Source organism: Staurois parvus, unplaced genomic scaffold (assembly GCF_062004578.1).
Source record: "Staurois parvus isolate SC_StPar_1 unplaced genomic scaffold, SC_StPar_1.0 ptg001660l, whole genome shotgun sequence".
In the NCBI taxonomy this organism is placed as follows: Eukaryota; Metazoa; Chordata; class Amphibia; order Anura; family Ranidae; genus Staurois; species Staurois parvus.
In genome coordinates this window covers 3,052-30,839 of record NW_028319456.1, presented here as the reverse complement: position 1 = coordinate 30,839, position 27,788 = coordinate 3,052, and the positions used below count along the sequence as shown (strand labels likewise).

At 40.4% G+C, this 27,788-nt stretch overlaps 1 protein-coding gene across 1 annotated transcript; it reads right to left on the bottom strand.

The window, feature by feature from the left end:
- Window positions 1-15,404: 15,404 nt before the first annotated feature.
- Window positions 15,405-27,507, bottom strand: GORAB (golgin, RAB6 interacting; the record flags this gene model as incomplete). Its single annotated transcript, XM_089663318.1, has 2 exons — window positions 15,405-16,649; window positions 27,303-27,507. Coding segments are annotated over 2 exons (680 nt in total), but the record flags the coding sequence as incomplete, so codon positions are not given.
- Between the last annotated feature and the right edge of the window lie 281 nt (window positions 27,508-27,788).

Here is a 27,788-nt window from a genome sequence, read left to right as displayed (position 1 = left end):
ATCAATACCACATACCAGTGCCCATCAGTGCCACATATTAGTGCCTACCAGTGCACATTAATGCCACATATCAGTGCCCATCAGAGCTGCCTTTCAGTGCCAGTGTTGCCTATCAGTGCCAGTCAGTGCCACCAATCAGTGCCATCTATCAGTGACCGTCAGTGAAGGCTAACAGTTCCAATCAGTGCCAGTCAGTGCTGCCTATCAGTGCCATACATGAGTGCTGCCTTTCAGTGCCCATCAGTGATGCCTGTCAATGCCCATCAGTGCTTCCTCATCAGTGCCGACTATCAGTGCCCATCACTGCAACCTCATTAGCGCACATCAGTGAAGGAGAAAAATGACTTATTTTTTTCAAAATGTTCAGTCTTTTTTAGTTTCTTTAGCAAAAAATAAAAAACCCAGTGGTAAATAAATACCACCAAAAGAAAGCTCTATATATCTAAAAAATGTCATTCAAAGTGCAACTGCGCTGAAAACTAAAAATTGGCCTTGGCAGGAAGGGGGTAAAAGTGCCCGGTAGGTTAAAAACATGGATAGAGATGAACTGTTAAAACCGAAGAAAAAGAAAAAGAGTATGATATTGCCTTTAGTTTAGAGTTCAATAAGCAATAGAAACAAATAGAAAAAGCTGTGAGCAGACATTGGCCTATTTTACAAAGAGACCAATTATTGGCTAAAGTACTCCCTAAGAGACAAAAATTTATCTACAGACGCCCCCCAATTTTCTGAAGGATAAACTTGTAAAAAGTGTCCTGGACCCACCACAGAAAACAGTGACTTTTCTAGATCAGGTGGGTTTTTTTAAATGTGGTAGATGTCCAACATGTAGGACTTGTATGAAGAATGGCAAAAAGTTAACTTGCTTCCAATCTAATGTCACAGGAAAAAACTAACAAATTAGGAAATGTATTACATGCCTAAGTACTCATGTAATATACTTATTGGAATGCAGTTGTGGCCTACAATATATAAACAGAACCACTAGGGAGTCGAGGTTTAGGTTAAGAGAGCATAACAGCAATATAAAATAGGATAACAATAAAAGTGAGCGCTCTTCAAAATAAAAGCAGCTGAACATTCAAGGAAACCAGATAAACCCTTGTGAAAATAATGTAAAAAATAATAAATGCAGCGCTAATGATCAATAAAAGGTATCTAATAGATATCGCACTAACTATACAATGGTGAATAACAGTTAGTGACAAATAGAAGATCTCTGGTGAAAAAACACCAAATTCTAGTCCTGTGACGGTGCCCCCTGTGCATATGGTATAAATGCGCACTAACCAGAAGCGTATTTAAAATACGCGATATGTAAAAAAATCATGAAGATCCCCCTCTCTCTGGTCAGGGTCTGGACAGGAACTCAAGGTGATGAACTGCCTTCATAGGATGGAAATGGATCTGATGTGCCAGAAGTCCCCTTTAAGGGATGGGCGGATGTAGATTCCTGGGTTACAGGTAATTTCCCTCTCTGGGTCTGGTAGATGGATCGCAGCAGGGCACTAGAAATATTAAAGCTCCTCAAGGGAGACCGAGGAAAGTACCCATAGTGTAGTAATTATTGTACTCGTTTATTAAGTAGCCAAAAGCAATAAAAACAAATGCGTTGTAAGCAGCATAAGCATTAGATAGGTGCGAGTGACTGACCATCCAGATTCCAAGATGGCCGCTGGGCCTCCACGTGGCACCGGCGGCGTGACATCACGACGTCCTAGGCTCCACTGACGCGTTTTGTGCACATGCACTTCTTCAGAGGTAGACAAAGGTACGTCATGATCATAAAGCTGTCCTTATATATACAAAACGGCGCATGCGCACTTAGTCAGCGCCATTTTGCCGAAGTCCGGAGCAGCATTAATAGTTCAGTGCGCTTGCGCAGCGCCATTTTACCATGGGCACAGATGATAAAACAGTACATTATCACGTCTACGTGATAAAGATAGTAATAATCATACAGGGTGCGCTAAGTGAGTATCTATTATAGGGAATATAGAGCAAAATAGTCGGTCATATATTAAAACCACTGCTGAGTGAAAAGAGCAATATTATATACAAAAGTCACTAATAAATAGAAAAAAAGATAGGGGGAAATAATAATCGGAGAAAAACCTGATTGTACATTTAAAAGCAGCTAATGAAAAACTGACCTAAAATAAATAATAAAGCACCCAGAAGGAAATAAAAAAAAAAAAATATATATATATATTAAAATTGAAAAAATAAATATTAGAAAAAAATGAATATTAGAAAAAATGAATAAAACAATAAAAAGGCCACATGGTAAAAGGCAAATCAGATGAACACAGGTCAAAAAAATATTATATAAAATACAAATACATAAATGGTAGCAAAAACATAGTGTCTTAATAACGAATATAAAAACGACAATAATAGGGATCTAACCAAAGTGACACGAATATTCGTAAAATAACCTCAGAGGATAAATAAAACTCTGTGAACATAATAATATTAAGAAAGGATACAAGGAACATTCATTATCCTTACACTACAGACGACATCATAATAGGGACCCCACTAGTTTGAAATTTATTGGCATAGATACAATTATTCCCCATTGGAGAGGGACATTCAAAACCAGGGATGTTTCCCAATTAGAAACCAGGCTTATTTACGAATTAGATACTTTACATCCAGCGAGACTCAACATCAAAATTGACGTCAACTGTTTTATTGACAATAGTTGAGTTCTATTGCCTTATGCCTTTTTTTATGTGCTTTTATAGTACATTTCCTGATCAATTTTTTATTTTATTTATCCTCTGAGGTTATTTTACAAATATTCGTGTCACTTTGGTTATATCCTTATTATTGTCGTTTTTATATTCGTTATTAAGACACTATGTTTTTGCTACCATTTATGTATTTGTATTTTATATATAATATTTTTTTGACCTGTGTTCATCTGGTTTGCCTTTTACCGTGTGGCCTTTTTATTGTTTTATTCATTTTTTCTAATATTCATTTTTTTCGAATATTTATTTTTTCAATTTTAATATATATATATATTTTTTTTTAATTTCCTTCTGGGTGCTTTATTATTTATTTTAGGTCAGTTTTTCATTATCATCTGACAATTTCTTCAATGTGGTTTTAGTTTTTTGGTATACTTTATAGCTGCTTTTAAATGTACAATCAGGTTTTTCTTCGATAATTGCTTCCCCCTCTCTTTTTTTCTATTTATTAGTGGCTTTTGTATATAATATTGCTCTTTTCACTCAGCAGTGGTTTTAATATATGACCGACTATTTTGCTCTATATTCCCTATAATAGATACTCACTTAGTGCACCCAATATGATTATTACCGTATTTTCCGGCGTATAAGATGACTTTTTGACCCTTGAAAATCTTCTCAAAAGTCGGGGAACGTCTTATACGCCAATATACGTCTGGGTGGCACTTTTTAGAGGGGTGGCGCGGTGCCGCCGCCTTCTCCTCCTTCCGACCGAAGGGACACTAAGTACAGGGGTGGGCAGAGGGCTGCTCTCACCTGGATCCCACGACGATGCATCCAGGAAGCGCTGCTCCTTCAGTCACTCCGGCCACTCCCTCACTCCTGCAGCTCGGCTCCGCCTCCTCACCGGTGATTGGCCGCCTGAACTGTAGCTCAGGAAAGGCACACAGGCGACAATCACGGGCGAGGAGGCGGAGCCGAGCGGACCTGCGAAAATCGAGTGAGGGAGCCGGTAAGTGTGCCGTGCAGAGGTGCTGCTGCAACTACATATGCAGGCTGCAGCAGCACCATACTGGAGCAGAGGTCAGCAAGTGTCATTGGTGTCAGTGGGAGGAATAGTGCCCCATCATTGGTGTCACTGATACTAATGATGGAGCATTATTCCTCCCACTGACACCAATGATGGGGCACTATTCCTCCCACTGACACCAACGATGGGGCACTATTCCTCCCACTGACACCAACGATGGGGCACTATTCCTCCCCCCACTGACACCAACGATGGGGCACTATTCCTCTCCCCACTGACGGGGTACTATTCCTCCCACTGACACCAATGTTGGGACGCTATTCCTCCCACTGACACCAATGATGGGGCACTATTCCTCCCACTGACACCAATGATGGGGCGCTATTCCTCCCACTGACACCATTGATGGGGTGCCATTCCTCCCACCGACACCAATGATGGGGCACGATTCTTCCCACTGACACCAATGATGGGGTGCTATTCCTCCCACTGACACCAATCATGGGGCACGATTCATTGCTCTGACACCAATGATGGGGCACGATTCCTCCCACTGACACCAATGATGGGGTGCTATTCCTCCCACTGACACAAATGATGGGGCGCTATTCCTCCCACTGACACCAATGATGGGGTGCTATTCCTCCCACTGACACCAATGATGGGGCACTATTCCTCCCACTGACACTAATGATGGGACACTATTCCTCACACACTGACACTAATGATGGGGCACCATCATTGGTGTCAATGGGAGGAATAGTGCCTCATCATTGGTGTCAGTGGGAGGAATAGTGCCCCATCATTGGTGTCAGTGGGAGGAATCGTGCCCCATCATTGGTGTCAGAGCGAGGAATCGTGCCCCATCATTGGAATACCATACCATATTGAAATCAAATCTGATGTTTTTTAATTTTTATTTGGTGTGCGTTGGAAGAGGGGTACTCTTATACGGCGAGTATAGCCCAAACCCTATATTTTAACAGGAAAAGTAGGGGGTCGTCTTATATGCCCAGTCGTCTTATATGCCAGAAAATACGGTACTATCTTTATCACGTAGACGTGATAAATTATTGTTTTATCATCTGTGCCCATGGTAAAATGGCATCGCACAAGCGCACTGACCTATTATTGCTGCTCCGGACTTCGGCAAAATGGAGCTAAGTGCGCATGCGCCGTTTTGTATATACAGTTGCAAGAAAAAGCATGTGAACCCCTTGGGATTACGTGGAGTTTTGCATGAATTGGGCATAAAATGTGCTCTGAACATCATCTAAGTCACAACAATAGAAGAACACAGTCTGCTGAACATAATACTACACAAACATTAGATGTTGCCATGGTTTAATTGCACATAACATGTAAACATTCACAGTGCAGGGAGGAAAAAGTATGTGAACCTTTGGACTTAATAACTGGTTGACCCTCCTTTGGCAGCAATAACCTCAACCAAACGTTTCCTGTAGTTGCAGATCAGACCTGCACAACGATCTGGAGTCATTTTGGACCACTCCTCTTCACAAAACTGTTTCAGTGTAGCAATATTCTTGGGATGTCTGGTGTGAATCACTCACTTAAGGTCATGCCACAGCATTTCAATCGGGTTGAGGTCAGGACTCTGACTGGGCCACTCCAGAAGGCGTATTCTGTGCTGTTGCAGCCATTGATTTGTTGAATTACTTGTATGCTTTGGGTCATTGTCCTGTTGCATCACCCATCCTCTGCGGAGCTTCAGTTGGCAGACAGATGGTCGTACGTTTTCCTGCAAAATGTCTTGATAAAGTCTGGAATTCATTTTCCCATCAATGACAACAATCCGTCCAGGCCCTGAGGCAGCAAAGCAGCCCCAAACCATGATGCTCCCTCCGCCATGTTTTACAGCGGGGATGAAGTTTTGATGTTGGTGTGCTGTGCCTTTTTTTCTCCACACATAGTGTTGTGTGTTCTACCCAAACAACTCAATCTTGGTTTCATCTGTCCACAGTATATTTTGCCAGTAGTGCTGTGGAACATCCAGGTGCTCTTATGCAAACTTCAAACGTGCTGCAATATTCTTTTTGGACAGCAATGGCTTCCTCTGTGGTGTCCTCCCATGTACTCCATTCTTGTTTAATGTTTTCCTTATTGTAGATGTGTCAACAAAAATGTTAGCATGTGCCAGAGATTTCTGTAGGTCTTTAGCTGACACTCTGGGATTCTTATTTACCTCATGCAGCATTCTGCGCTGTGCTCTTGCAGTCATTTTTACAGGACGACCCCGCCTAGGGAGAGTAGCAACAGTGCTAAACTTTCTCCATTTGTAGACAGTCTATCTTACCGTGGACACATGAACATCAAGGCTTTTGGAGATACTTTTGTAACCCTTTCCAGCTTCATGCAAGTCAACAATTCTTGATCGTAGGTCTTCTGAGAGCTCTTTTCTGCGAGGCATGGTTCACATCAGACAGTGCTTCTTGAAACCACTAAACCCAAAACAGGTGTGTGTTTTTTAAGGGCAGGACAGCTGTCAGCAACACATCCAATATCATCACACTGATTGGAGTCAAGGTTGGCTCACTCCTGGCTCCAATTAGCTCTGGGAGAAGTCATTAAGCTAGGGCCTCACATACTTTTTCCTCCCTGCACTGTGAATGTTTACATGTTATGTGCAATTAAACCACAGCAACATCTAATGTTTGTTTAGTATTATGTTCAGCAGACTGTGTTCTTCTATTGTTGTGACTTAGATGACGTTCAGAGCACATTTTATGCCCAATTCATGCAAAACTCCACAGAATCCCAAGGGGTTCACATACTTTTTCTTGCAACTGTATAAGGACGGCTTCACGATCATGATGTACCTTTGTCTCTACCTCTGAAGAAGTGCGTGCGCACGAAATGCATCAGTGGAGCCTAGGACGTTGTGACGTCACGCCGCCGGTACCATGTGGAGGCCCGGTGGCCATCTTGGAATCTGGATGGTCAGTCACTTGCACCTATCTAATGCTTATGCTGCTTACAACCCATTTGTTTTTATTGTTTTTGGCTACTTAATAAACGAGTACAATAATTACTACACTATGGGTATTTTCCTCGGTCTCCCTTGAGAAGCTTTAATATTTCTAGTGCCCTGCTGCGATCCATCCACCAGACCCAGAGAGGGGAATTACCTGTAACCCAGGAATCTACATCCGCCCATCCCTTAAAGCGGACCTCTGGCACATCGGATCCATTTCCATCCTATGAGGGCAGTTCATCACCTTGAGTTTCTGTCCAGACCCTGACCAGAGAGGGGGGGGGGGGGGGTCTTCATGATATTTACACATCCGTATTTTAAATACGCTTCTGGTTAGAGCGCATTTATACCATATGCACAGGGAGCACCGTTACAGGACTAGAATTTGGTGTTTTTTCACCAGAGATCTTCTATTTGTCGCTGTTATTCACCGTTGTATATTTAGTGTGATATCTATCAGATACCTTTTATTGATCATTAGCGCTGCATTTATTATTTTTTACAATATAAAATAGGGATTCTGCAACCATAGCCTATTCAACCACTTTAGAATCCACCGCAATAGGGACCCTACACAAATAAAATCCTATGGAATAGATAAAATGGATCAATATTGGTGGGGCACTAACAAGAAAAGCGCTATACCTCAAAATTAAAGCAAGTAGATTTACCAGTTGGGAACATTGGCGCCTAATGGACTTAACATAGAATTAGATGTTAACTATTTCAAATTTTTAGGGTTAAATTATCTATGACTAAGCTGAGAAAGTTTGTTCTGGTTTCACCAAATATGAATAATTAAGGGTTAAATATTGAAGGTAAATTAATTCCAAACCCTTTATTATTAATTTTTATATATTTATTAATATATTTGTTATACATACTGTATGTTCTTTGAATTTTTTTAATAATTACTTTTTTTTATATATATACACCGGTACTTTTTTTATAAATTTTTTGTTATAATAGTTCACCAATTCATTAATATTTCTTCAGTCACTAATAAATTCTAGTTATTAATTTTAGATAAAGGTCAATCTATGTAATAATATGGGTCCATTGCAATACATTTGTTTAGGGAATAGCTGGCACTAAGAATAATTAGAGACTACTTAATTTTTTTTCTATGTTTATAAATGTAATTTTATTAATGTATTCATGAATGTATTTATACAATTGAATTGATAATGCAGTTGCAGGTATATGTATAATGAACATTTAAATACTGTTCTAATCATATAGCCATTCATGGGATATTAAATATGGCCGAACAAGGAAAGTGTAACAAAGGGTTTATGGGAAATATGAAGCAAGCTTGTTTTGGGTGGAATGAGTGAAACAACATGGCCACAGGAGGAAGAGGAAGTCATGGACTGATGGGTGTACCAGGTGGACTTACTCTGGTTGTAATAGTTGGAGCCTCACATATATACAGTGAAGGAAATAAGTATTTGATCCCCTGCTGATTTTGAATGTTTGCCCACTCACAAAGAAATGATCAGTCTAAAAATCGAATGGTAAGTGTATTGTAACACTGAGACAGAATAGCAACAAAAAATCCAAAAGAAATGCGTGTCTAACAAATTATGCACTGATTTGCATGTTCATGAGGAAAATAAGTATTTGATCCCCTATCATTCAGCAGGATTTCTGGCTTCCAGGTGTCTTTCATACAGGTAACAAGCTGAGATTAGAAGAAGTCTCTTAAAGGGAGTGCTGCTAATCTCATTTTGTTACCTGTATAAAAGACACCTGTCCACAGGAGCAATCAAACAATCAGATTCCAAACTCTCCACCATGGCAAATACCAAAGAGCTGTCCAAGGATGTCAGGGACAACATTGTAGACCTACACAAGGCTGGACTGGGCTACAAAACTATCATCAAGCAGCTCTTGGGGGTGGCAAGCAGGAACCAGGGGGGTGGGGGGTGACTAGCTCTGTGACAGTCATAATGGACAGTGGTGTCATAATAGACCATGATGTCAAAATATCACAATGGACCATGATGTCATAACAGACAGTGATGTCTTAATGGACCATGATGTCATAATAGACTGCAATGTCATTATGGATCAAAATTTCACAATGGACCGTGGTATCTTTCAATCAAACCATCCTGTGGATGGTATGAGATGTGGCACAACCAGTACACTCCAGAATCTTTGGTCCACTGTTGTACTGTTGATCTGGTGAAGTGTGAGCCGTTATCACTTTGGACTTGTTTTAGGACAGCCATAAGCAACGACAACATTTTGAAGCAGTAGAATTGTTGAAGCTTGATCTGCACGTTTGCAAGGATGAACACCCAAAAGTCCTGAATAGGTGTCCACTGAAGAGCAACAAAATCTCAGTCGATTGACTTTGTTAGTCACCTTCCCCAGGAAAACAATCTGTCAAATCTCTGCAGGCCTCTCACCCCTCTTAATCGACCCGGTGGATTACTTGCAATAGCCATTGTTGAACCTCTCCACACACTGTACAGTTCCCTATTACAGTCTTTTTTATGTCAATGGATATGGGCAATCCTGTCTGTGCCCATTCTTATGTCGCTTTCTGCCGCAAATGTTCAGATTGCTTGTGGGCACAGTTGGCCAAGTTCCTCAAGACAGGATCAACTGGCTCAGCTGCCTTCACCTTGGCAATTTCATCTGCCATTCTTTTATAGTTCTCAAAGTCTGGGCCTAGGGGCACATGTGCGTCAACATGCCCGTTTTCTGGTGCAGGAATCAGCAACCTTTCCATGAATCATCCATTCATTGGATTTCCACATGGGCATACAAGTTGTCAGTCCTTTAACCTCCCTAGCGGTCTGATTATGTCCATATTTCTGTGCTCAAAGCGGTACATTTTTTGCATGGAAATATATATTTTTTTTTATTGTAGACCTATAATTTTTAGGAATAACTCACTGAAATCTGTCCGAACAAGAGTCTAGTAAACATTCCAGGTAGGATAAAATTTGAAACACGAAATCATAAATTATAATTTAATAAATAATCATAAAAAATAATAAGTTTAATTTAATAATATAATCAAACCAAAAACACTGAAATTTGAAATATAGCGCCAAGTTCGCACATCACTGAGCAAAGTCACAAAATCGTTCTCAGTGTCTGATGACGAATTTCCCCACGAATACTTATCACTCAATTCTGCCAGTAGTTCTAATTTACTATTGCTGTTCTCTAGCTGGTCTAAAACCGATTTTGACCTAAAGGGGCGCTTTTTGGATGCCATGGACGTTTCTCAGTTTCCAGGCAGAAAGGACAGTAAAAATACAGGCAGGGCACAGGACAAATCACTAGGGACAAAATGTATGTGAAATAGTTTGATACAGTAATGTTATACTATGTTATTTTAGTGAATGTCACGTTTTGTCAATTTCAAATTTCCCGCCGTTCTGTCCCCATACGTCCTGACGTCGCAGGGGACGGAATCCAGAAGACAGATGCCGGCATCCGCCGGAGGACATTACAGGGGACACTGCAGGAGGAACATTGTGGGAGCACAGGACAAGGCAAGAGAAGAACAGATCCCCGAGCAGCACCACATGGGAAGCCCGAGTGTAGCTCGGGGTTCCTGTTTGTGGTACTGAAACTTTACCCCGAGCTACAGTCGGGAATACCGCCAGGGAGGCTACAGACCGCCCAGCTGTCAGTGTAGATAGTGACATGGGAAGAAGGATCCTCCTGAAGTGTCATTACTGTACCCTCCATTCTGGTCTCTGGCAGAACTGGATGAGCCTTTTGAATGGGGGATTACTGCAGCACAGGAATTTCTTCATGTGGTTGGGTGCTGGTAAAAGTGACAAGCCCTGTCAACTGTTTTGAAATATCTCTGACATCCCCAGCTGCAATACCCCCTCTTTCTCGAAGGTACCACTTCCATTTCATCAGTGTCTGGTTCTGAGCTACAGTTGCCCTATTGGTCAGTCCATTAGCTCTCACCAATCCTACTATTGGCAACGCAGTATGGATGATAACTGGGTCCTTTCGTGTAATGGTCTCTACATGTCAAAGTGCTGTGTAAGCACCATACAGGTACTTCTCTAGGAGCACGTATCTCTTCTTTGCCCCTGGCAGTTGCTTGGGCCAAAATCCAATGAGCATTGCTCTCTGTCCTCTTTTCATTTGGCTGCCTCAGAATCTAAGATATGGTACCACCATGCGCCACTACACCCAGCTGAAATGGTACTCCTTGCCTCAGTGTTCCTATTCCCTGATGAGAACTCAGTCTTCTTTCTGGTGACATTATATATAGACCTCAGGATCAGTTCAAGATGTGGGAGGAATGATCTCCAGAATCCCACAACTGCAATGAACTTGCGTGCCTCCTTTTTTGTAGTAGGGGGTGACAGTGCCTGGATAGTTTGCACAACTGGCTCTGGAATTTTCTAGTTGCCCAGTCCACATTGTTCCCAAGAATTTCACCTCTGTGGTAGGCTTTTTGTCTGTTGATAGCCCATCCTCTGTTCTCCATGTGCTGTATCAGCAGATGCAATACTTCAGTTACAGTGCCTTGAAAAGCATGCATACCCCTTGAAATTTTCCACATTTTGTCATGTTACAACCAAAAACATAAATGTATTTTATAGGGATTTTATGTGATAGAAAGTGGCACATCATTCTAAAGTTAAAGGAAAATGATAAATGGTTTTCAAAAATTTTCTACATATAAATATCTGAAAAGTGTAGCGTGCATTTGTATTCAGCCCAGAGTCAATACTTTGTAGAACCACCTTTCACTACAATTATTGTAGAACCACCTTTTGCTACAATTATAGCTGTAAGTCTTTATTGGGTATGTCTCAACCAGCTTTGCACAGCTAGAGTGTGACATTTTTCCCCAGTATCTGCAAAATAGCTCAAGCTCTATCAGACTGGATGGAGAGCATCTATGAACAACAATTTTCAAGTCTTGCCAGATTCTCAATTGGATTTAGGTCTTGACTTTGACTGGGCCATTCTAACACATGAATATGTTTTGATCTAAACCATTCTATTGTAGTTCTAGCTGTATGTTTAAGGTTATTGCCCTGCTGTAAAAAAAATGTGGAATGAAAATGATAAATGGTTTTCCAATTATGTGCCACTTTGTGTTGGTTATCACATAAAATACGTTTACACTTTTGGTTGTAACATGACAAAATGTGGCCAATTTCAAGGGGTATGAATACTTTTTCAAGGCACTGTACATCTTTTATCATGATGTCATCAATGAAGTGAAACAGTGATTTTCAGATACAGTGTACTTAAATCTCAGGCAATCAGTCCATGACAACGTGTTGGAGAATGAAGGTAGCCTTGTACTGGTGGCCCTACCACACAAAGGCAAACTGGTCCTGACACTCCAGGTCTATCAAAATTGAGAAAAAAAAAAGAAGAAAGCATTAGCTAGGTCTATCACAGCATGATATTCTCCTGCCTCTCTGGCAATTTTCTCAGTGATGGAGAGCATATCAGGTACAGCTTCGTTCTATCCACAGTCATTTTTTATGTCCCATCAGATTTCTTTACTGGGAACACCTGGGACGATAAAAGGACTTACAGCAGGTCTAAGGATCCCTTCTCTCAACAGCTCTTGAATAGTCCCCCAATTCCTTTGTGACCTCAAAGTCTTGACTGCTTGAGACTGGATTCTCTGGCGGAGCATTGTAGACAGGGGTCCATTTTGCATGACCTCTGACCACAGCCTTCACCACCCCAACCAGATATGCTTTATCAGGATACCCTAATGTCAATGTACCCCATTCAGTCTGAATTAACTAACCTTGAAGAACACCCATCTCAAGAATATTTTTAGGTAACAGATACCAAAACATTTGTCCAAAATTGTTTTTCCTTGCCAAAAGCCAATTTCATCCGTGTCCTAATTGCTGGTGTGGGTATGTCCTCCCAAACCTTCTATATGAAATACTTCTCCTTTGTGATGGGAAGGATACAAGTGTAACCTCTACTCCAGTATCAACTAAAGCCATCACACGTGAAGATGACTTCCCCCACCATGCAGTGACAGGTGCATATGGGCGTCAGTCTCCTGCTGTCACTGCTATCAAAGGAGACCCACCTTTCCTTCATAAAAGGACAAGGAACCTCCCAGTCTCCCTTTCAGACTAACTCCTCCCTAGGATAAAGGGGTTTGGGTTTATGTGCCGTTTTGGGAATTGGTTTGGGGCCAACAGGAGTAGTCTGTTCGGTTTCCTCTAAATTTAAGCTGATGTTATCTTTACTAGGAGTAGTGCTCCTAATCCTGACAGGTTTCCCCACAAAATCTTTCCACCTCTTCAGCAATTCTGCAGTACAAATCTCATCCATCTCATCTTTTAGAGATTCCTGCCTTTAACAGGTCCACTCACATTTGTTTCCTAGAGAGAACTAGCCTGGTTCTCTCTTCACCTAATGTCTTTTCTCCCACATTCCCTTTCTTCTCTGTTCCTTTATGCTTGCTTTCTTCTGGCCTTGACCCCATCTACTGGTCTTACAGGTTTTGTTTTAATCTCCTCTAGCTCCAACTGACTTAAAAAAGGGTAGTTGCTTCATGACTCCACTATTTTTTCCACTAAAATCTATGATGGGCCACGATTCCTCCCTGTTTAATCCCATGCCTCCCAGCAAGGACAGTAAAGTAGCCCTGAGAATAAGTGGCACAGATTTCATCTGCTTAGAGTGCAGAGCACATGTGAAGGGTTCCATATCTGGACCCATCCATTCTGGAAACTTGTTTAACTCAGTTATACAACCCATCTTAGGTAACCTGGAAATACCCTCTATTGTTCTCCATGAGTAGGTAATTTTCCAGGTCACTTCTATTGTTCTCCACAAGTAGGGTTTTTTCAGGTCACTGTGGCTAGCGTATACTCAGACTATCCCATCTCTCACGAGGTCTAAGAGTGAAAAATTTTGAGTAAACGCTCAGGCTTTTCACATGGCCTGACAATTGTGGGTCACGGTTAACATTCCCATAGTCACTGCTTCCTTGCCTGACAAAACACCGTCCACCCCTTCATCCCACAAATGTATGAGCCAACTCAATAAGGGTGCCCCAGACCTCTGTATTGCTTTGCCAGCTCATGGAGTTCAGTTTTTGTAAAACTCCCTAAAAATGTTTACATCTTTGGGGGTGCGGTTTTACATCTACCATATCCTATCATGTTGCCTTTAACTATACTTAGCAATGAGATGTCTGGCACACTTTCTTTCCCACTAGATCAGGGGTCTCCAAACTATGTCCCTCCAGGTTCATCATCACAATCCCAGTTTTTGGATGCAACAATGGCACACACCTTAGCTTTACAGACCTTCTTTTTCCTTAAGGCATTAAATAATTTGATTATGAGGGCTGCGCACTGCTCTTACAAATAATCAGCCTGACTAGGAATTGAATGTATACACTCCTAAGCAACCGCTAGCTCCTTTGTGGAGCAGTATAGAGAAGAAGAAAGTACCAACCCACTCTAGACATGGTCTTCTTCTCTGCTTTACTTAAATCAAACCCCTCAAAGCTAAAATCTACAAAATGTATAAGACCTGGGCTGATGGTCTCAGATCAAACGAGAAGCATACTTTGCAAATTCCTTAGCTACAGGCATCCACTCATTGTTACTGGCCTAGGTCGGGAGAGTGCATGCTCTCTCCTGGTCACCAAAAACTTGCGTAGCCTTGTTTTTCCTAAACATTACGCAGCATTTTTAATTAGCACAAGCCACAGAACACTACAGAAACCAGGTCTGCTTCACTTGACCTTTGATTTGTTTGGTGTCTAGTAAAGGTTACTTTACATTATAAGCAAGGAAGCTTAGACCTCTGTGGTAAATGTATGTACTTTTACTAAAATAAAAATTATGTACATACAATTACACTTCTAGGAATACAATGCAAGACTGGCAGATATACCTATAACAAGCAAAATGCTAAGTACTTCCTATCAAAACTATGCTCTGTATACAATAGCAATACGCTGAAAAGTTAACTATAAAGGCTTCCGTAGGCAATGTGGACCCCAGGTTTGCTCTAAAACGGTTGCAGGAGATTGAGCTAAAAGCATCTTCATGCTCTGGCAGAAGATCTTCCTTGGTGTTAAGTCATCTTAGAGTCCTCCTGTCAGCTAACATGACAACTTATTTAAAAAGTTTTGGGTAGCCAATCCCACATGGCATATCCTTTTCTACTTTTTCACAGTCATATATTAAGTGAAACACTCTCCAATTCACCCTCTAGATGGCACGGTTGTATCATACATGCCATAGGTCATATATGTCAAAAAAAGGTCAAACAGTTTAAACATGGTTACAGAACAATAGACTAATCCAACTGTCAAGGGAAATACAACAATGGTATCTATGTTACCATTGTATCCAGCAGCATTTGTTTAAGAAGTATCCCCTCAAACTCCAAGAAACTTGATATCTGTAAAAGACAAACAGATTCATATATATATATATATATATATATATATATATATATATATATATATATATATATATATATATATATATATACACACACACAGTATATATCTATCTATATATCTCAAATACACTTACCCAGCCACTGCTGTTGGAATCCTAGCAGAGCTACAACACCAAACAGCCCTTGGCAGAACACTTGGTAAATGTAATTTAGAATCACAGCAGAAGGCAAGTCATTACATGCAATATATTTTCACACAAAAGAGACCTAATTTTGCCATTTTACTTTTATTTAAGCTGCATTTTTTCATGAGGCAATCTTTCCCATCCACAGACAAGGAAATAAGAATAAAAAAAGTATTTTACATTCACCAAGAGGTAATCATCAACATAATATGCATAATGTGGAAGGCATCTTGCGAGATTGCACTAAAATGTGGTGTCTTTCTGAAGCTTCAAACCAAGAAAGTTCATCACAAGGAAAACCGTTAACCTTTAACTGAACCTCTTCTAGTACATCACACTACTAAAAACATTTAGCAACGTTGGTCAAAGCACCCAGTAGAAATCTCAAATGATGCTGCTGCTTTGATTTACAAAAGAAAACAAAAAGTTTAATCCACATATTTAGTGCACTTTGGGAATTTCTAATACCCAAGAATAACTTAATATTCCAGAATTTTACACTGCATAATAAAACAAATGGATGCCCAAAGATGTAGATGATTGTAGCTGCTGAGATAACATAACAGTATCAGCTGAATAAATGTCCAATTTTATGTTGCTCTATGGCTTCTAGTAAAGTAACTTAGGCAAGAAAGTTCAACTGAGAATAGGACATGTTACAGTCTGCTTTGTGAAACAAACCTAAAATCGAATACATTGTAGAGAAAAATGAATCAACTGAATACATTTAGTATGCTCATTACACAAACCCTCCTGGAAATAAGACATTACACAATATTTACAGTACTATGATTAGAGTATTTATGAAACTATGATGATACAGTCAGTGTAGAAGCCTCCCCATTTACTGGATATGTCAGCTTTCAAGTTCGTGTGGCAAATGTGTGAAGTTTTCACTGGTGGCTGTTAGCTTATGTTCTGTAGAGGGCTGATCGGATTCATTTACTGGTTTGTTTATTCTCATTTTGTCTTTTTCATCTATACTTGTTTCTTGTATTTCTGAAGGCTTCTGGTCTTTTCCTACCAAGCATGTTTCTTGTTTATTTAAGGCATCTTGGCATTTTTCAGCTGCAGATCCTAAAGACTGTTTTCTTGCTTCAACCTCTTGATGCTGCAGCATGTTGTCTACTTCAATCTCTAGTTCCAGTCCCTCATCATCATTCTCCATTTCAAGCTGCTGCATAAGCTCTTCAAGACGCTTAGCTTTACGTAGCTCATTTTGTTGTATGATGGTACATAGGTGCTCTGTTAGTTGCTCCTTGATCTGGGTTTTCTTGTGCAAGTCCAGTTTAGCCGCAACAAATTCAGATTCTGCACGATCATAGCGTTTCCTGTAGATAAAGAATACATTTTAATTCTGATGGCACACAGTATGTAACTTGTGTATTTTCTCAAGAAAACAAAGGCTTTTTTTATTTCAAATAGAACGGTACTGCAATAGGCCACAGGGAACAGCGGTTAGCTGAAAACATTATCAGCAATTTACTAGTGCAACATATGGGTTTGTTTGTACAATAGCAGAGGATAAACTTAAAGCCCAACTCCAGGAAAGGAAAAGTAAAAATCCTCCTGTGAAGTTGTGCTGTGTCCACAGTACATGGGTTTAATTCTTGCTTGATGTCTAGCGGACAATGGGGGTTTTGTTAGTCCCATAAAATCCCTTTCTCAGAGTTCATTGATAGACACAGTGTCTTTTATTCTTGGACCATAGGGTTATATCGCCACCTACAGGACTAAGACACTAGGCAGAAAGAAACTCGGCACTGCCTATGGGTAGTTCTGGCTGATCTAAACCCCCTCTCTATATAAGCAATCCAGTCACAAGCAGTGTCAGTGGGAGAAAAAAAAAAAACTTCCACAGAGGAGTGGGTGCTGTGTGTCAATGAACTCAGATAAATGGATTTTACAGCGAGTAACAAAAAAATTCAGTTTCCTCTTACGTTAATTGACGGACAATGGCTTCTATTCTCAACCATAGGGACGTCCTAAAGCAGTGCTAACAATTGAGGGGTGGGAAACCAATGCTAGTAAAAGACAAAAAAAAACAAGCCAACAGGAACACAGGAGCCAAACCAGAAAATGCACCTCTCCAGGAGGAACCAGAACCTCAAACTGCCACCTGCAGTACTTTGCAGCCCAAACATGCATCCGAAGACACCAAGACATCCACCTTGTAGAACTTAGTGAAGGTGTGCAAAAACAACCAGGTAGCCGCTTTTCAAAATTTGAGACAGATGCCTGATGGCAGAAGGCGCAGGAGACACTTTGTGGCGTAGTAGAGTGCGCCATTACTGGAAGGAGAGGAACCGGACCCTTAATAGCATAAGATTGTACCACAGTCTGTCTAATCCATCTAGAAATGATGGCAGAGGATGACACCAGATCCTTCCTCGGCCCATCTGTGATCACAAAATGGGAATCCCACCTGCAAAAAGGACTCCGTAGCAGACAGATACACCTAAATTACCCAAACTGCATTCAAGGCGAACTCATTAGATTGTGGACAGGCAAGGACATTAAGAAGGTAGGACAATATCCTAGTTCAAACAAAAAGGCAGAGACCACCTTCGGGGGCAATCCTTATGCACCACCAAAATAAGGAGACCGGAAGAACAAGGCCTCCGACTTTGTGAGCAGAAGTTATAGACACTAAAAAAGCCACCTTCTGGGACAGATTTAGCAAGAGAACATCCCAAATATTCTCAAAAAGGAGGCTTATGGAGGACAGAGAGAGAACCAGATTAAGGTCCCACAACGGCAACAGTGAACACACCAGAGGTGCCACATGCCTAATCCCTTGAATGAATGTACGGATCAAGGAATGTGCAGCTAAAGGACGTTGAAAGAAAACAGCCAGAGCGGAAACCTGGTATTTGATAGTACTTAATGTCAGCTACTTCCCAACACCCCATTGCAGAAAGGATAAAATCCTAGCCACCAAAAAGGAATGCTAATGAACACCCGCAGCCTCGCACCAGGAAATATATGCAAGTAGCAGGGCCCTCCCAACCCTCTTGTATTGAACTGCATTGTTGCTGTATTGTCTCCCGTTATATTGTAAAGCGCTGTGCAAACTGTTAGCGCTATATAAATGAATAATAATAATAATAATAATAATAATAAGCCTTCCATGTGTGATGGTATACAGTGGGGATCGAAAGTTTGGGCACCCCAGCTAAAAATTTGTATTAATGTGCATAAAGAAGCCAAGGAAAGATGGAAAAATCTCCAAAAAGGCATCAAATTACAGATTAGACATTCTTATAATATGTCAACAAAAGTTAGATTTTATTTCCATCAATTACACTTTCAAAATAACAGAAAACAAAAAAATGGCGTCTGCAAAATTTTGGGCACCCTGCAGAATTTATAGCATGCACTGCCCCCTTTGCCAAGCTGAGACCTACCAGTGTCATGGATTGTTCTCAATCATCGTCTGGGAAGACCAGATGATGTCAATCTCAAAGGTTTTAAATGCCCATACTCATCTGACCTTGCCTCAACAATCAGCACCATGGGTTCTTCTAAGCAGTTGTCTAGAAAACTGAAACTGAAAATAGTTGACGCTCACAAAGCTGGAGAAGGCTATAAGAAGATAGCAAAGCGTTTTCAGATGTCAATATCCTCTGTTCGGAATGTAATTAAGAAATGGCAGTCATCAGGAACAGTGGAAGTTAAAGCAACATCTGGAAGACCAAGAAAAATATCAGACAGAACAGCTCGCAGGATTGTGAGAAAACAAAACCCACGTTTGACTGCACGATCCCTCCAGAAAGATCTGGCAGACACTGGAGTTGTGGTACACTATTCCACTATAAAGAGATACTTGTACAAATATGGTCTTCATGGAAGAGTCATCAGAAGAAAACCTCTTCTACGTCCTCACCACAAAAATCATCGTTTGAACTTTGCAAATGAACATATAGACAAGCCTGATGCATTTTGGAAACAAGTTCTGTGGACCGATGAGGTTAAAATTGAACTTTTTGGCCGGAATGAGCAAAAGGTACGTTTGGAGAAGAAGGGGCACAGAATTTAATGAAAAGAACCTCTGTCCAACTGTTAAGCATGGGGTTGGATCAATCATGCTTTGGGGTTGCGTTGCAGCCAGTGGCACAGGGAACATCTCACGAGTAGAAGGAAAAATGGATTCAATAAAATTTCAGCAAATTTTGGATGGTAACTTGATGCCATCTGTAAAAAAGCTGAAGTTAAAGAGAGGATGGCTTTTACAAATGGATAATGATCCTAAACACACCTCGAAATCCACGGGGGATTACATCAAGAGGCGTAAACTGAAGGTTTTGCCATGGCCTTCACAATCTCCTGACCTCAACATAATTGAAAATCTATGGATAGACCTTAAAAGAGCAGTGCGTGACAGACAGCCCAGAAATCTCAAAGAACTGGAAGACTTTTGTAAGGAAGAATGGGCAAAGATACCTCAAACAAGAATTGAAAGACTCTTGGCTGGCTACAAAAAGCGTTTACAAGCTGTGATACTTGCCAAAGGGGGCAGTACAAGATATTAACTCTGCAGGGTGCCCAAACTTTTGCAGACGCCATTTGTTTGTTTTCTGTTATTTTGAAAGTGTAAATGATGGAAATAAAATCTAACTTTTATTGACATATTATAAGAATGTCTAATCTGTAATTTGATGCCTTTTGGAGATGTTTCCATCTTTCCTTGGCTTCTTTATGCACATTAATACAAATTTTTAGCTGGGGTGCCCAAACTTTCGATCCCCACTGTATATTCCTAGAAGTAGACTTCCGTGCTTTCGGCACGGTAGGAATCACTGACATCGACAGTCTCGTATCCTAGAGTGAAAAAAAAAATGCTAAAAAAGGAAGAACCCCTAGAAAAAGAAGGTACTACAGGTGACCCAAGTAGTTTCACTAAAAACTTGAAACTTTGTTGAAACCATGTAAAAAATTGACCAATATGAAAACCCACATTACAAAAATAAGTCTCCACCTGTCACCATTAAAAACATGACGTCAGTTAAAAATTAGGGAGTCCGGACTCAATGTGATTGGTACAAGATGTCAACCGCCAGATAATGCTGTGTCCTATACACTTGATACCTCCGCTCAAAACTAAGCATGCAAATAAATCAATCCAAGATAATACAAAATAAAGAGGCACGGTCAGAACACTGTATGCAGTCTGTGTGCCACACCCAATACTAAGATTGGGCTACAAATAGATATAAAAACAATAAAATTAACCCAAAGTGATTCAGTGGCGCTGTGAACAAAAATCAATCTTAAAATGTCAAGTTATAAAAATTAATAAGACACTGATAAAATTAAAGTCCATAAATTCATTCCAACATGATAATCTTCTATTCACTTCCCAAAATCACGTGTTCCAGAAAAAAAATGTTGCCCTTTCTGGGTGTGCATTCACCAAATTTCCTATGCCTCCCTCTCTCACGGTCGGCATATATCACTTTGAAAAGCTCCAAATGGGAATGGAGGGCGACAATATCAGCATATCCTCAATCCTCCTTGCTACTCTCATCCAGATGCAATAGCCATGAAAGCATAAAAGATAACTCTAATGGTGCAGTACAAATGACACCTTTTATTAAATGAATACAGAAAGCCACTCACAAGATAGCTGATAAAAACACGCCTGTAGATATGTGGTAGTGTGATGGATGGCAAGTAGTGCTCTCACCACCGCCGGATCCCAAACAATGGCAATTCTGGTCGCCGCACAACTCTGATGCGTTTCATCACTTCCGACTTAGTCATAGGGATCCCCACCATTGGAGTTTTTACCTTTTACACTTACATGGCTATTGCATCTGGGGGAGAGGAGCAAGGAGGATTGTGAATATGCAGATATTGTCACATTCCCTTCCCATATGGAGTTCTTCAAAGCGATATATGCGGACCATGAGAGTGGGAGGCATGGAAATTTGGTGAGTGCACACCCAGGAGGGGGAACAGTTTTTCTGGAACACATGGTGATTTTGGTAAGATTATCACGTTGGAATGAATTTATGGACTTTCATTTTATCAGCGTCTTATTAATTTTATAACTTGTCACTTTAAGATTGATTTTTGTTCACAGTGCCACTGAATCACTTAGGGTTAAATTTGTTTATATGATTTATTTTAAGGTGGCAGCAGTGTTTAATCTGGATATATTTCACTTGTTTATTCACTTATGTTGTTTTTGTAATATTTGTTTGCATTTAGTACATAGGTCTTTTTCACATACAGTTGTGTTCAAAATAATAGCAGTCAGACATCACTAACCTGATCAATCACTGTTTTTGGTAGAAATATTTCTACATGGCAAATAATTTACTAGCAGGTGTAGTAGAGTAATAGAAATCCAACAGACCCTAGAGTCATGACATGCATGCTGCTGATTGTGTAATTGAATCACTAATTGAAAGGGGCATGTTCAAAATAATAGCAGTGTGGAGTTCTATTAGTGAGGTCATTCATTCTTGGAAAAACAGGTGGCAATTATTGCCCTTATTTAAGGAAAGAAGGCAGCAAATGTTGTACATGCTGGTTACAGTGCATTTATCTCTGAAATTCTGAGGAAAATGGGTCGTTCCAGACATTGTTCAGAAGAACAGCGTACCTTGATCAAAAAGTTGATTGGAGAGGGGAAAACATAAAGTGCAGAAAATGATAGGCTGCTCAGCTAAAATGATCGTAAATGCTTTAAAATGGCAACCAAAACCTGAAAGACATGGAAGAAAGCGAAAAACTACCATTTAAATGGATAGAAGAATAGCCAAAATGGCAAGGACTCAGCCAACAATCAGCTCCAGGAAGATCAAAGAAGGTCTAAACTTACCTGTGAGTACTGTTACAATTAGAAGACGCCTATGTGAAGCCAAGCTATCTGCAAGAAGCCCCCGCAAAGTCCCACTATTGAAAAAAAAGACGTGCTGAAGAGGTTACAATTTGCCAAAGGGCACATTGACTGGCCTAAAGAGAAATGGCGCAACATTTTGTGGACTGATGAAAGTAAGATTGTTCTTTTTGGGTCTAGTGGCCGGAGACAGTTTGTCAGACGACCCCCAAACACTGAATTCAAGCCACAGTACACTGTGAAGACAGTGAAGCATGGTTGCGCAGGCATCATGATATGGGAATGTTTCTCATACTATGGTGTTGGGCCTATTTAATCGCATACCAGGGATCATGGATCAGTCTGAATACATCAGAATACTTGAAGGAGGTCATGCTGCCTTATGCTGAAGAGGCAATGCCCTTGAAATGGGTGTTCCAACAAGACAACGACCCCAAACACACCAGTAAACGTGCAACATCTTGGTTCCAGACCAACAAGATTGACGTTATGGAGCAGCCAGCCCAATCCCTGGATCTTAATCCAATAGAAAACTTGTGGGGTGACATAAAAAATGCAGTTTGAGGCAAAACCAAGAAATAGAGAAGAACTGTGGAATGTAGTCCAATCATCCTGGGCTGGAATACCTGTTCACAGGTGACAGAAATTGGTTGACTCCATGCAACACAGATGTACAGCAGTTCTCAGAAACAGTGCTTATACAACTAAATATTAATTAAGTGATTCAAAGGAAAGCAAAATCTTCAAACATTTTTCAGTTTATATAGTGAATGTTTGAGTTTGTAAAGAAGAATACAAACACTGCAATTTTTTTGAACAGTCTAATATTCATTTTTCTTCAATTTTTTTTTAGAGGAACAACACAAATGTGATATATTTTTCTTCATGCTTTGATCTGGAATAGAATGTGTAGTGTTCCCAATGCATTTGTGTGTATGGAAATAAAAGCTATTAGAAGGATTTTGAGCTTTATTCACTTTTTTCAACACACTGCTATTATTTTGAACACAACTGTACAAATAGATATAGCTATGGAGAGCCTTCTTAGTCTTGTCCACAAACACACATTTGAGCCACAGCACATGCCGAAGCACCACCGCTGAGAGAGAGCTTGGAAAGCAAAAAAGGGCATCACAAACTTAAATGCCCCAGACCAGCTGGTCTGTCAATTCCATGCAAGCCGAACTGGCAATAGTAAACCGTGCAAGCTACCAATTCCGCCTTCCTGTCAGTCGGATCCTTAAAAGGACAGACTCCTCCACTGATATGTTCACCCTATTAGATTTGGAGAAAGGAATGAATAATGCACAGAAAACCATTTCACAACCACAAAAGGGTCTCTTAGAACATTCCCAATCCTTATAAATCAAATTTGTTAAATATAAAAGTGAGGTAAGAGAACCCCTTAGCTGCATGTTACAGCTTGTGCGTGCCAAAAGGGGACAGACATCAGAGGCCACCAAAGCGGCATTCTCCATTTTAATGATTTCTCACACTGTGGTAATAAGTGCGTCCACCAATAGTCATGCAGAAACCAAAAACGTGGCCGACAATGGGCTGCAACACAAAATTGCCAGGGAAGGAGTAAGCCAGACCCCTCAAAAAATTGCCAAGGAGCTCAGACACAGCAAGGCCCATACAAAACAAAAGGCTGCTGCTGGCTACAAGAAAATGTCTGCCACTCACGGCAGCAAAAACCTCAGTAAAGATGGCTGCCATGCACAAAAAAAAACAAAAAACCCACACACCACAGCTAATGGGGCCCATCACCTAAGCAAAAAGAACCAGCCCATGGTGGGAAGGGACAGATCAAGGTAACCTGCTACAGCACCCAGGGATGAGCACACAGGATGGGGCTGGAGAGGGACCCACGAGCAAATCCAGTAAGATGAGGTCTGGCAGGAAAGAGGGAACCCTGGAGAACCAATCAACCAGTGGAGCTCTCGCACCTAGAAAGGACAGAAAGGCTTTTTACCAATAGAAGGGATGCAGATGTCCCGAGTCCAGCCATATTTGCTCTAGACTCACCAACCACCTCAGTCCAGGGTGGGGAATATCACGGCCCACCCAGTACTTGGCTAGCGTCTACTTACTGGCCAGGCTGGAGTGACCACTGGGTTTATATTACCTAGACCGTCACCCAGCCCAGCTGTTGATTGAAGATCTCTGCAGAAAAACCCCAGGGAAAAAAAAAAAAAAAAAAACCAGCTATGGAACCAGAGGTCTCAGCAAGGGGCTATGGAACCAGGAGGTCCCAGCAAGGGTCTAGGTTGCTACTCTTGAACGCTAGGCAGAAATAACTGGATTGCCCATGCGGAGGGGGTTTCTATCAGCCAGGAATGCCCATAGGTGGTGCCAAGTTTCTTTTGCTGCCTAGTGTCCTACTCCTGTAGGTGGCAATATAACCATATGGTCAAGAGTAGAAGATGTTGTGTGTCAATGAACGCAAGAGAAAAGCAATGTTACTTCACTGCTTGAGCATAGGGGAGTGGAGGATCGGTGGACTGTTCCTCAGCATCCTCACATTCAACGCAAGGCCGTTCACATCAGTTTGATCTCTCCTACATAGTAAGAACCCAGAGTGACGTGTAAAATTGCTGTCCTGCTGTCACTTTTCCTGGTCACTGTGGCCAGGGAAGAAGCTAATGGAGCTTGATTTGCACTCCATTAACTTCCAAGAGACATCAAAGTCTCATTAAAGAGAACCTGTCACAAAATAAATATCACATTTGTACTATATGTGATTAAAAAAATAAAGCTGTCAAACTAAGTTTAAGCCTCCTCACCCACACACATACAAATTTAAAAACACGTCGGGGTCACCTATGAATAAAATGTTTGATAGAGCTACAGGTTATATATTGCCACACATGCCAAAGTGAGAACATTTCCAAGTCCATTATTCTGGGTTAACTCTAAACTGATGACCTGTTGGAGCATTTAAAGTTTTGCCAATGGAAGATGTAGGGTATTGAGGTTTGTTGCCGTTTCACACAACTTAAAGAATGGACATGCTAGGTATTCTTTTCTCGGTGCAATGTCATCTTTTATAATTTAATATAAATATAGTAATTGTGTTTTGTGCTCTAAAATTAAACTTTAGTGTATTTTTTGTTACTGAACATCTGTGCTTGATAAACTGTTGCACAGTTGAGGAATGAGCTCTGAAGTCACTTTTGCCGCAGTTGTTTTCTTATTCCGGGTCAAAATCCTGCACAATGTCCCTTTGTCTCTTTCAGTCAGTTGACCACACTTATGCTCATCAGATGACATTTTCCCCAGACACTGTATATGCTGTCATAACCTTTGACACTGTACCTCACGACGCTGCAAATTAATTTGCAACTTCAGTCACAGAGGCACCAGCTAAGGGGGCACCAACAATTTGCCCTCTTTGAAACTCTGTAAGCTCTGACATGACTTCCTATTACTAGCAGCACACACAGTGAATGGCGAAAGTGAGACTTTCCACATGTTAGGTGTCATCACACAGCGGAAGCAAAAGAATGTTACATCACTTCTGCTTTCAACGTAAAACATTGTCACTTTCACACCTGCAAATCATGAAGCTTTTTTTTTGTCTAACCCCTGTAGAATCCTTGAGAACCTGTGTATTCATTTTTTCAGCAGCAATAAACAAGGCACTTAATATATTCCTAGGGTATCCTTGTTCTAAAAATATGTTTCATTTTTAAAATCTGAATCACAATCAACAGTTTCTCTGCAAATATGAAAAACTTGCATACACTGAATATTTGTGATCATATGACTGGGAAGGACACTTGTAAAATCAATAAAAGGGTTTCTATCTGTGGGTTTAGAATACAAGTTGGTTTTTAAATTTTCCTTCCTCCTGAACAGTGGTTAAAACACATCCAAGAAATGTTATATGTGACTGAGAAATCTAGTAAAAACACAATGGAGTTCAGATACTGGAAAAATTCTTCAAAATGTTCTACCTGCCCCTCCCAATGACAAAATGTATATGCATATATATCTGTACATCTGTATATTGGAGTCATGTGTGTACTCTGAGGAGGAGTCCTACAAATAGATTAACAAAGGCCGAGGCAACTGAACTGTCCATGGCTGTACTACTAGATTGCCTCCAGAAAAGTTTTTCAATTTGGAGAAACATTTTTCAGGGCTTAGAAGTGATACTGAAAAACAAAATGCAAGAGGCAAACTGGAATCAGAAGTCATCAAAAAACAGTTGCACAGCTTGTATGCCTACTTGACTGAAAAATATTGGTATACAATGCTGAGATATTAATGCTAGAAAGATGTGCAACAGAAATGTTTCCCAAGTTACCAATGCATTTAAGAAAATAATGTGTCCTTCAAATAAGAGTCAGTCACCACCAAGGTTGTAAATGACTATAAAGGGATATGGCCAGCGGTTGAGTGCTAACATTAGAGCCTGAGATAATTGGGCAGTATTTTAAAGGTGCAAGGCCCTTGTAGATCTTGTGCAATCCATATATAACTGGATTGGTAGCTTTCTAATCATGGCATGTGCTGAGAAAAAAAAAAAAAAAAAAATACAAAAAGTACGCAAAATGTTTTGCAGCGCTTTAGATTGCAATGCGAATCCTGCATCGTAAAGCTGCTGCATTGCATTGAACTTTACTGTACTGAAATGTCTGTGAAACAAAATTGTGCTAATATTGGCACATTAGCACAGAGCACACCCCAGTGGCTGTTTGTTCATTGCAGACTCACTGGTGTGAACAGGCCCATGAAGCTGCATCAATAGCTATTTAGTAATATAGGAAGCAAGTTTAAAATAACAGGTTATGAGCAACAGCCATTTACTAGACAGCTGCAACTTGGGATAGGGAGAGAACCTGAAAGTGAGAAAACATTATGTAGGATCTATAAAACATACCGGTTACAAGAAAAGCAACTTGTAAAGGCCTCATGTCTATGTAACTGCAAGCAATTTATGTAAAAAAAATTTTTGCACTGTCACGGTCATTATATTTTACATGGTTTGGGGGGAAAAAAAAAAACAACAAAAAAACACACAAATGCCAATCTGTGTCCGTGATACTGAAAAGGAAGAGAAAACCGTTACATGTTTTGCATTCTGTAAAATATATCTCTATATTACACTAAACAAAGTTGTACTACTTACCTAGCTTGGGAAAATTCTAAACATGCTTGTTCAATTCGAGTGCGTAGTATGCCAATGTCTGTAGACACCAAATCATCCAGGGCTTGAAGCTGCTTCTGAATTCTCTTGAGTTTCAAAGCTTCTGCCTGAGTTTTTTTTGATCTACATAAAAAATAAATTAAAAGTAGATATACAAAACCAAGTTTATAATATATGCAGTAGCTCTCTTGAAATAAAATAATCTAAAAATATGTATCTTCATAGTGCAGTTAACAACTTGCCCTCCTGAGGATTTACCCCCCTTCCTGACCAGGCCTTTTTTTGCTATTTGGCGCTGCACTATTTCAACTGATAAATTGCGCGGTCAGCAATGCTATACTCAAACTAAATTTATGTATTTTTTCACACAAATGGAGCTTTCTATCAGTGGTATTTGATCCCGTGTGCTTTTTATTTTTTGAGCTATAAAAACACCAAGCCGTTTCTGACACTTTGTGCACATGGGGA